The sequence below is a fragment of the Mobula hypostoma genome, chromosome 9, assembly GCF_963921235.1.
Source record: "Mobula hypostoma chromosome 9, sMobHyp1.1, whole genome shotgun sequence".
NCBI lineage: Eukaryota > Metazoa > Chordata > Chondrichthyes > Myliobatiformes > Myliobatidae > Mobula > Mobula hypostoma.
In genome coordinates this window covers 120,172,380-120,184,389 of record NC_086105.1, presented here as the reverse complement: position 1 = coordinate 120,184,389, position 12,010 = coordinate 120,172,380, and the positions used below count along the sequence as shown (strand labels likewise).

Genomic DNA, 12,010 nt, shown 5'->3' with positions numbered 1-12,010 from the left:
GATAAAGACCCTGTGATCACAAAAAGGAGCTGCTAGTTTGTTGGTTGACTCTAGTGTGAGTAAACCTTGTTTCTTGAATCGTGAGAACTGTCAGTTCTAAGTTCCGCATCGTTTCCGGGATACTTTACATGACCCTTGTCTCTGTGTAAAGACTCTCCTGGATACTGGTTCCCCATTCGCGGCGGTGCTAACGCCTCACGACTCTGCCTCAGCGCCTGTGTCCTGCACTTGGGTTCGTCCCCAGCCCCGTCCTTGCAACACATTCTTTTGGTCATTAAGGTCATTTCCACCCTCACTCTATCAAGGACCTGTGATGATGTTCCCCTTCTCTCTATTTCTGCAATATGTAGTGAATGTGTGATATCAGGTGTGATGGCAGAGGCAGATACATTAGGGATGTTTAAGGAACTTAGATAGGCACATGAATGATAGAAAAACGGAGGGCTATGTAGGACAGAAGGGTTAGATTGTTCTTAAAGTATGTTAAAAATTTGGCACAACATCATGTGCCTGTACTGTGCTGTAATATTCTGTGTTAATGCTTAAATTTATTACAATCAGCAGGAAATATTAATTATTTCTTTCTCCCCAGAATTTTTAAGCATTTTTTCTTTATTTCAGATTTGCAGGGTTTTGCATTTACAGGTTTCCCCTGCCATCCGAAGGTAGAGCATTCCTACGAAACGGTTCGTAAGCCGAAATGTCGTAAAGTGAAGAAGCAACTGCCATTCATTTATATGGGAAAATTTTGTGAGCGTTCGCAGACCCAAAAATAACCTACCAAATCATGCCAAATAACACATAAAACCTAAAATAACAGTAACATATAGTAAAAGCAGGAATGATATGATAAATACACAGCCTATATAAAGTAGAAATACTTTTCCACAATCATTGCCGGTACTGTTCTCCGAAGCAAAAATGTCACGCAAGCGCCATCGGCACAAAATCTCACTCAAGCGCTGCTGGCAAGAACACTCTCTCCAGTAACCTTTAAACTATGAAGCTGCCAAATCATATCAAATAACACGTAAAAATACACAGCCTATATAAAGTAGAAATAATGTATGTACAGTGTAGCATCACTTACGGGAATCGGGAAGATAGCGCCGAGCACACTGATGATGGTGTGTTAGACTGAGTCGTCAGAGTTTGGGTGGTGCAATGGCCCCCACCCTCCAGGCCGCTGAGCGATACATTGCCGCAAAGAACACAGGGGTCCAGCGGTAGCCGGGAGGTACACAGCACATCTTTAAGAAAAAAGCTGAAATAAACATGCTAATTAATTAGGTGTTGCCCGTAATTGTCGGCCCAGATCAGTGCCGATTTCCGATTGCGTCGTCTCTGATCTGGGCCGACAATTAAGTGTCGGCGGCACCTAATTAATTAGCATGTTTATTTTGGCTTTTTTCTTAAAGATGTGCTGTGTGCCTCCCGGCTACCTTTGCATTCTCCGCGAATCGGTATCTGCCTGGGGGTTGGGGTGGTGGGACACTGGGGTGTCATCTCGTCGCCTGTTTCCATTAGAGCCGGCAGCTCATCTTCTTCTATCTCTGCCCACCTCGATGTCAAAGGTCGAGGTTCATCGTCTGCTGTGGCTGATGTGGAAGGCTTGCTTGACTGCTGAGTCTGGCGCATTTTTCTATCACACAGTTCTTTAATAAGGACTCAAACCATCCTGCAAATATCCCCTAAACTGATGTACCCTTCCAAAATTAAAGTCGTACTTTATCATTACTCATTCGATTTTGATTGTTATCCTTTTTTCTTCCAATTGCATCAGCTCTTCATCTATCTGTTCTTGGTCATGGGATGCCAAAACCTCTTCAACATCATGTTCGTCAGCTTCCACAAGCCAAACTCACTTTGTCCTTACTTGGTTCACCAAGATCAAAATGCTTAATTATGTCTAGTTTTACCATAAGTGTAACACTCTTACGAGCTCTTTCAGGCTTTTCCGATACCATAGAACTCATCTTGCAAACGGCTGCTCACAGGCACGTGTTAAAGCAAAGCAGTTCCGAATCTGGGGGAGAGTGGCTGCTCGGGGCACGCTGCCTTTTATCACGCGCTGATTTTTCCGCACGCTGAATTTTTTTTCGTAACAGTGAAAACACCTTCTGAAAGCGAAAACAGGGTACTAATGTAGGTCTTTCGTAACAGTGAGGTTTCGTAAAGCGAACGTTTGGAAAGCGGGGGACACCTTATCTGTGTTCCAAACTCCAGTTAGCCCTCATTACTGCTGAATGTCTCAATGAATATTCATTAGTATTTTTTCTTACCATCCCCATTTATATATTCAAACCTATGAACCAAACACAGGAGTAAATAACAATCTGTTCAAACCATCTCAAATTCACTCTGTTGTATATCCATATTAACCTTTCACAGCCATCCCACCTCTCCCAGAAGATCCGGGAGTCTCCCGCAAATCGATAGTGGCTCCCTGACGCCCGGAAGTTATATACAATATCCTGGAAATAGATATTTTTGAGAGGGAGAAGGAGAGCGAGCATCCTGATTGGTCTCCCTTCGTGCTAAGAGTGGTTCCCAACCATCGGGCCGTGCAAGATCATTACGCGTGCGTCATCCATGCCAGCGCGGGAAGAAGATCAACTTCTCGAGCTTGTAAATGACAGTGGGCTGAAAAGTATGTTTGACATAACATCTCTGCTGGCACTCTGGATCAAAGTCAAGGCTAAATATCCTGAGATAGCCACGGAAGCACTAAAAACGTTGCTTCCATTTCCAACATCATATTGCTGTGAAGCAGAGTTTTCTGCAATGAATGCAACGAAAGCTAAATTGCGGAACAGACTGGACATAAGGATCCCCCTTCAAGTATCGCTGTCTCCCCTCACCCCTCAATGGGACCGCCTTGTTGCAGGAAAACAAGCCCAGGGCTCGCACTGATTCAGCGATATTGGTGTGTTGCATTGACTTTATATGTTCATACGGGGAAAATATGCACTGTGTGTTTAATATCTAAATGTTACTTAAAATGTTATGATGCTATTGACTTATCACCTATATTCCGGTCGTGATTAACACCCCCCCCCCCAACCCCTGGTTGGCCGGTCATCAAGAATATTGTCAATATTAAACCAGTCTGCGGTGCAAAAATTGTTGGGGACCCCTGCTAAGTAGACCTATCAGTTTTCTCTGTGGGTGGGCTTTACAGTCGACCTCAAAAATAATGACAGTGTTGCTCGCTGCACTGTTTGCAACAGTGACTTTTCTATTGCCCATGGTGGGTTAAAATGTAAAAGACGTGTTGAGGTGAGTTTAACAGGTGTCATTACAGCATAGCTAACGTTATTTAAACTAGCTGGCTAGCTGCCAAGGAGCTACGCTATTGATGACCTACGTGATGAGGCCAAACTCCCTGTAGACTTGTTTAAAGTTATAATAGAATAAACATGATAATATGATATAATATAAGCACATATTTTAATGTCACATTTGCTGCATATACCCAACTTGGTTTACAGATTAGACAAAATCACTAAACAAAGTATTACATACACCCTTGGAGGTCGACGGGTGGTGGGGGGGGGGTGATTTGGTGTTGTGGGGGGGGTGCTAACCTCCCTGAAATGGTGGTGATACCTCCCTGAAATAAGTTTTTGCAGGGTGGGATGTCTGCTTTCACCACTTTGTAAGTGCTCATCGCTCTCTATCTTGAAGAAAAGATTAGAAGACTGCTTCTATTGCCCCTCGAGGAAGGTAGTTACAAAGATACATGACCTACTTTGTGAGAAAGTAAAGTTACATCATGATGTTTTAAAAGGGCATTTCCTCATTTATAACATAGTGATGCCTAGTTCCAGAGTCTCCTATCCTCTTTACAATCACCCTACAGTAAGATCTTGTAATTAAGCTCTCTCTCTCTCTCTCTCTCTCTCTCTCTCTCTCTCTCTCTCTCTCTCTCTCTCTCTCTCTCTCTCTCTCTCTCTCTCTCTCTCTCTCTCTCTCTCTCTCTCTCTCTCTCTCTCTCTCTCTCTCTCTCTCTCTCTCTCTCTCTCTCTCTCTCTCTCTCTCTCTCTCCCCCCCCCCCCCCCCCCCCCCTCCCTCCCTCCCTCCCTCCCTCTCTCTCTCTCTCCCTCTCTCTCTTCTAAATTACCATTTGGAATATAAACCCAGCTGGTACAAACTTTCCTCATGAGACAGCCCACCAAATCAAGGAATAGTCCAATAAATCTTCTCTAAAATGCTTCCAATTCATTAATATTGTTATAATGAGAGCAAATACTGTACACAGCTCTCCAGATGTGGTTTCACCATTGACCCTTTTAACTGAAGCATAACGTAGAACGTACAGCAAAGTATGGCTCTTTGGCCCGCAATGTCGTGCTGACCTTTTAGCCACTCCCGATCAATCTAATACAGTCATAGAACCATAGAACCATAGAAACTACAGCACAGAAACAGGCCCTTTGGCCCTTCTTGGCTATGCTGAACCATTTTCTGCCTAGTCACACTGACCTGCATACGGACCATATCCCTCCATACACCTCCCATCCATGTATCTGTCCAATTTATTCCTAAATGTTAAAAAAGAACCCGCATTTACCATCTCGTCTGGCAGCTCATTCCATACTCCCACCACTCTCTGTGTGAAGAAGCCCCCACCTAATGTTCCCTTTAAACTTTTCCCCCCTCACCCTTAACCCATGTCCTCTGGTTTTTTTCTCCCCTTGCCTCAGTGGAAAAAGCCTGCTTGCATTCACTCTATCTATACCCATCATAATTTTATATACCTCTATCAAATCTCCCCTCATTCTTCTACGCTCCAGGGAATAAAGTCCTAACCTATTCAACCTTTCTCTGTAACTGAGTTTCTCAAGTCCCGGCAACATCCTTGTAAACCTTCTCTGCACTCTTTCAACCTTATTTATATCCTTCCTGTAATTTGGTGACCAAAACTGAACACAATACTCCAGATTCGGCCTCACCAATGCCTTATACAAACTCATCATAACATTCCAGCTCTTATACTCAATACTTCGATTAATAAAGGCCAATGTACCAAAAGCTCTCTTTACGACCCTATCTACCTGTGACGACACTTTTAGGGAATTTTGTATCTGTATTCCCAGATCCCTCTGTTCCACTGCACCCCTCAGTGCCCTACCATTTACCCTGTATGTTCTACCTTGTCCATAACCCTCCATTTTTCTTTCATCCATCTGCCTATCTAAGTGCCTTTTAAATGTCCCTATTGTATCAGCCACTGCCACCACCCCCAGCAGTGCATTCCACTCTCTGTGTAAAAAGCCTACCTCTGACATCTCCCTTAAATGTCCTCCAGTGACCTCAAATGGATGTCCTCTGGTATTGGACATTGGCTCCCTGGGAAAAATGTGTTGGGTGTCCACTCTATCAATGGCTCTCGTGATCTTATATACCTGCACCAAGTTCCCTCCAAGGGGAAAAGTCCCAACTTGCTCAGCCTTTCCTCATAAGACATGTTCTCTAATCCAGGCAGCATCCTAGTAAATCTCCTTTACAACCTCTCTAATATTTCCATATCCTTCCTACAATGAGACAATCAGATTTGAATGCAAATAATATTTCTACTTCATTTAAATTTCCCAGCAATAAATGATAACATTCTTTCCTAACTTCTTAATGTACAAAAACCCTTTAAATTTTGCATATAACAAGTTGTAGAAATTTAACGATGTAATAAAAATTAACAGGATCTCCTGCTAGGAAACAGTGAATTTTGAAAATGAAAACCATATGATTAGCATTGGCTTCCCTTCCCTTCCAGGATAAAAAAAAGTTATTTAAAATTTTAAAAATATCTGTTGAGAACCTATGGTTTTGCTAAGATAAAATGTTCTCATTCAGAAAATCTTGTTTGGGATGATCACTAAAAAATACTAATGGATCGATCAATAACCTTGTTCATTTTCCTTACTCCTGGGTTTTTCGTGATTACTCCTCAACAAATGATGTTCTTCCATCTAGCATTTCTATCAATACTGGTGGTTTAATGGGTGACCTGTATGATTCAGCTTGTCTAAACAAGCAGAATTTACTTTTGATTGACTGCAATCTGACGGAAATGATTGATTGGTTTCTGAGCAACACACACAAAATGCTAGAGGAACTCAAAAGTTTAGGTAGCATCTCTGGAAATAAATAAACAGTTTTGGGATGAAACCCTTCTGGTTTTTGGTTTTCTTCACTATCCATGGCAGCTGGTAGTTAATAGTTACCACTAAACCAGAAAATAACAGAGTTACCAGCATGATACACAAAGTTCAAAGTAAAATTTATTATCAGAGTACAAACATGTCACCACATACAACCCTGAGATTCTTTTTCCTGGGGTCATACTTAGCAAACCTATAGAACAGTAAACAGGATCAATAAACAGCAAACTGTGCAAATACAAATATAAGTAAATAGCAATAAATAATGAGCACGAAATAACAAAATAAAGAGTCATTAAAGTGAGACTATCAGCTATGGGAACACCAGAAATAGAATGAGTGTAGTATCCCCTTTTGTTCAACAGCTTGATGTTGAGGGGTAGTAACTGTTCTTGAACCTGGTGGTGTGAGTCCTGAGCCACTGGTACCTTCTACCTGATGGAAACAATGAAAAAAGAGCATGGCCTGGTTAGTGAGGATCTTTGATGATGGATGCTGCTTTTCTGCAGCAATATTTCATGTAGATGTGCTCAGTGGTTGAGAGGGCTTTACCCGTGATGTACTGGGTTGAATCCACTTCCTTTTGTAGGATTTTCTGCTCAAGGGCATTAGTGTTCCCATACCAGCCTGCAATACAGCCAGTCAGTACACTTTCCACCACAGATCTATAGAGGTTTGCCAAGGCTTTAGATATCAGCCGAATCTCTGCAGACTCCTGAGGAAGTAGAGGTGCTGTCGTGCTTTCTTTGCAATTATATTTATATGATGGGTCCAGGACAGGTCCACTGAGATAGTGACACCCTGGAATTTAAAGTTACCTCAGATCCTCCAGTGATTACCGACTCGTGGACCTCTGGTTTCCCTCTCCTTAAGTCTACAATCATTTCCTTGATCTTGCTGACATCATGTGAGAGGTTGTTGCTATGACACCACTCAGATAAATTTTCAATTTCCCTCCTGTATGCTGATTCATCACCACCTTTGATGCGGCCCACAACAGTGGTGTCATCAGCAAACTTGTATATGGTGTTGGAGCTGTTCTTAGCCACACAGCTATAGTTGTAAAGGGAGTAGAGAAGGGGGCTAAGAACACATCCCTGTGGTGCTCCTGTGCTGATGGAGATTGTGGAGGAGATGATTTTGCCAATCCAAACTGACTGGGGTCTGTCTATAAGTGAAGAAATCCAGGATCTAATTACACAAGGGGGTATTGAGGCCCAGGTCTTGGTGTTTACTAATTAGTTTTAAGGGGATAGTGGTATTGAATGCTGAGCTATAGTCGATAAAGAGCACCCTGATGTATACATCTTTGCTGTCCAGATGTTCCAAGGTTGTATGAAGAGCCAGTGAGATGGCCTCTGCTCTAGACCTGTTGCTTCAGCAGGCAAATTGGAGCGGATCAAATTTGCCACTCAGACAGGAGCTGATATGCTTCACCACCAGCCTCTGAATACACTTCATCACTGTGGATGTAAGTGCTACTGGGTGATAGTCATTTGGACAGGTTACTGTGCTCTACTTGGGCACCGGTATGATTGAAGCCTGCTTGAAGCAAGTGGGTACCACACACTGCTGGAGCAAGAGGTTGAAGATAACCATGAATACATCAGCACAGATCTTCAGTACTCGATCAGGTACACTGTCTGGACCGATGTTTTCCTTGGATTCACTCTCTTGAAGAAAGCCTGTATGTCATATTCAGGTACTGAGACCAAAGGATCATCGGGAGACATGGGGGTGGGTGATGGTTTCTCCCTGTTATGGAAGTCAAAGCAAGCAAAGAAGGCATTGAGCTGACCTGTAAGTGAAGCTCTGCTGTCCTCTATGACACAAGATTTAACTTTGTAGGAGGTTATGGCCTTCAAACCCTGCCACAGCTGTCAAGCATCCCTTGTTGATTCCAGTCTAGTCTGGAATCTCCACTGCACCCGTGAGATGGCTTTCCGGAGATCATACCAAATGGTGTAGTTATATGATCAGTACATATTGAAGTATTTTTATTAAGAGTATCAAATTGTTACTTATTGCATTCTGTGTACATACTGAATATTCATTGCATTTGTATTTATGTAAATATGGTCTATGCAGTTTCTGGGATTCATTAAACAAGTTCCATGTCTGGAACATCAGATTTGTTCAGATTTTACTGTACTTGCTACTGACTTTTTGCTATATTAATCCAGATCCTTTTGCATCTCAAAGCTCTGCAATCTCTCATCATTTAGATAGATTGCTTTTTAAAAGTTTTCCTGATAAAATGGTAAATTTCATATTTCTTCATGTTATATGCCATTTGCCAGATATAGTTCACCAATCTATATCACTTTGTACCCTTCATGTGTCCTCTTCAAAAGTTATTCCAATCTATACTTCTGTTATTGGCAAACTTAGCAATCATACCATTCTAATTTTGTGTCATTCTTTTAAAATTTGAGATTTAAATTATATGTGGTCCCATGCTTACATTTCACATTAAGCAGCAATAAACCATATGACTGACCATTCAAACAGCTCGGCTTAAATTAGTTTATTATGACTTACATTATTATTATGATGAATTATATTATGAACTAATTCTATTCCAATTCTCTTGCCATTTATTTCCATTTTCTATCATTATCCTCTATGGTTATTCCACTTATCTATTATCTATTATCATTATATTTTATTAATGCATTTCTCAAAGGACTTTTTATTTAGGTATTGATTTTTTTTCTGTCCCTTTCTTCAAGCACACACACCAGTCCACAGACTTGGTGTCAGAAACCATCCAGACCTCAGCACAGATTGTGTGGTTTCATTCTTTACAGTGTTTGATTTGCAATCACGCTGCTCACTCTGATTTACACATTATTATTTCCCAGCTGCAGTAAAATCACTGGCTGGCACAAGATCATGGCCACAAACTTTGCTTTGCAAGCAACTTCAGTCAGTTTTCTATAGAACAGGTCATGTTACTTCACTGTTCATTTGATTCCTTTCTTACATTTAAGAAGTTATTGTTGAGTCCAACTTCCTGAACAATTCTTGATTCCTGCTTCCCACACATTCTTGTTGACTTCCTCTAATCAGAAACCTTTACAGCTCGCAGTTGTATTAGAACGACTTTCAGGGTGCCTTACAATACTTTACACAACTGAGGTTTCTTCTCGTTACTTCCCAGATTATCCCCACGTACTTTATAAAATTCTTAGGTTGCCTGTGTAGCAGTCTTCAGTTCTCCCATTGATGAGTTTACCAGATGTTGGAAGTCATAGTGAAATGGCATGCTGCTTTTTGGTTGGATTTGTTATCTGAATGAAGAGCTACATCTCAAAAAATTAGTTTTGCCAATGGTTCTAGAAGCGTCTGGGGATTAAGGTTTTTTTTTCTCTTATTTTGCATAGGACACCATGCAATAGAGGATTCCACAGAAAAATCCTCCTTCCTTCCTGAAGCATGCTTTCTTTTTGTTGCCAAGCATTTGTTTAAATGTTGGCATGTGCACACTGAATGTCCTCCTCCAAAAGTGATCGTGAGTGACTTCCAGCACCTGTTCAACAATGCTACCTTACTAAGAGCATAACATCCCTGAAGGTCGCTCAGGCTTCTAGCCAACACTACTGCAGAAGTGCAACTGATCAAGCTGCTGACCATTGTCCTTATTTGAAATGAAAATGCAAACTGGTTTTAACTCTAAGTAACCAGTTCACAAGAAATGTTTCAAGCAACGAACTGCTGAAGGAACAGAGTAGTTCAGACAGCATTGTCAGAAGGAAATGGACGGTCGACACTTCAGTTCAAGACCCTTCATCTGGACTGAAAGAGTAGGGGAAGATAGCCAGTATAAAGAGATGCAGAGGAGGGGGTTAAGCAAGAGCTCGCAAGTAATAGGTGAATAATGGTGATGAGGTGAGGAGGGATGATTGGCAGAAGGAGTCAGGTGGGGGAAAGATAAGATGGAAAAAAGTTACAGAGAGGTTGGGAGGCTGAGAGGTGATTGGTGGAGGCATAGGCAACAAAGGGATAAAGATGGTAGAGCTGTCCATTTCCTTTTACAGTAGCTACCTGACCCACTGAACTCCTCCAGCACTTGGTTTCATTTACTTCAGATTCGGCCATCTGTAGTTCCTTGTGCCTCTATGTATTGCTCGTTTTTCCACATCCTTTAGCACAGAATGTAGTTTTTTTTATAAACATGACAATACATCAGTAAATGTTGCACGGTCAATATTCTGAAAAAGACATGGCCAGGAAGAATGTCTAGAGAGATTATAATTGTGGCTGTCTCTAATGAAGGTCTCACTTTCTGTTTCACCTAGCGCTGGTAACACTTGCTGGAATCAGTGTGTACGTCGGGTATTCTGCAGCAGCGTTCAAGGAAGCCGTCAATCTGTCTGGAAAAGACATACTTGAAGATATTAACATCGGGTTTGGATGGTCCTTGGCTCTGGTGTGGATCTCACTCACCGCTGAGGTGTTCACAGGTGTTGCATTCATACTGGCTGCAAAGTTGACAGGCATGAAGGAAAGACACGAAGGATCACCATAAAGCTAAAGAATCTGTTCATGGTTCGCTGGAGCTCAGAACTGAGGTGAAACAAAGGGAAGTCTCTGAAACTAACTTTGATATAGAAACCAGGCAAATCTGGCGAACCCGTCTAAATATAATTCTCTCAAAATCAGTATTGTTTACAAATGGTTTCAATGCTAAAAGTTTGGAAATAAATACTAGTAGCTGTTTTTTTTTAATGAGAGCACTCTGCTTTTCAATGCTGCTTAGTAGATGCCGTGTTTCTGCTAATGAGGTCAAAATTTCTTTGCAAGTAGAACCTCCAGCTGAAAAAGATTACTGTAGCTGCTTTATGCGTGATGACTTTGGGAGAAACATTCTTGGAATTTCAGGTCAAGTGGCAAGGATTTTCTGTCGTACAGAGAATTTCTTTTACTGTTACTCCATTCTGTTGTAAGTACATTTGTTTATTGTTAAATAAAAATACCAAGTCCCAAAAGATTTCTGAGCTATATAAGCAATCTTACATGCCTGTGGCTAGCTGTGGTTACTAGGGCACAAGATGTAATTAGACTGAATATCACAATCCAAGCTTGACTGGGATTTAGCTGTAGTCAGTTGATAACACCCCTGTGTTAGAATTGGGGTGTTATGGGAGCTCAAAGACCAGCCCAAAAGTTGGAATCAAGGAATCTATAAAATGATTATTTTATATGAAGGAGTTTAGAAAGGCTGATTAGAGATAAAATGAGGCCCTGATTTTTCTCTTGGGGAATTCTAATAGATCCAACACCCTTGTTTCAATATCCAGCACCCTAAACAATAATTACCCCATAACTAGCATATTATCCAATCATTACTACTTAGCTGTTTGTGGAGAGATTGCTTTGTGCAGATCTTGTTATTTTACTCCATTAATACTCGTCAGACTTTAAAAACCATTAGAGAAGTGCAACTTGATATATAAATACAAAGCTTTTATTTTTGAATAATCCCTTCTTTAAAGATTCTAAACAGTCTGAGGAAATGGCAATTAACTCTTAAGTGGTTGACTGCAAGAATGTTGAGATAAACACATATTTCATTCAAAAATGATCTGATGATTAAAGCCAAGTGATTTTTTTTGGGTTTCCTTCAATATTTTTCTATTACCTCCATGGATTTTGTTCCATACACAGCTGTTACCTTTGAACATCTTGCTCAAGTTTTCAGTGTTTATTGAGAGCTTTGAGCGGGACAATGACTGGCTACTTACACAATGGAGAGTCATAACCACCATGCTGTCATTACATACACAACTCTGACAGGATTTTATGAAGGATTAAGACTGGTGAACTAAGCTGGCTCTCTGTTC

General features: G+C 41.2%; 1 protein-coding gene across 1 annotated transcript in view; it reads left to right on the top strand.

Annotated features, from left to right (window-relative positions):
* Positions 1 to 10,695, top strand: part of LOC134351371 (transmembrane protein 114) — a 114,876-nt gene extending 104,181 nt beyond the window's left edge. The window contains exon 4 of the mRNA XM_063057446.1: positions 10,466 to 10,695. Within this exon, the coding sequence (XP_062913516.1) occupies positions 10,466 to 10,695 (230 nt within the window). The remainder of the gene's footprint in view (positions 1 to 10,465) is intronic.
* Positions 10,696 to 12,010: the final 1,315 nt, after the last annotated feature.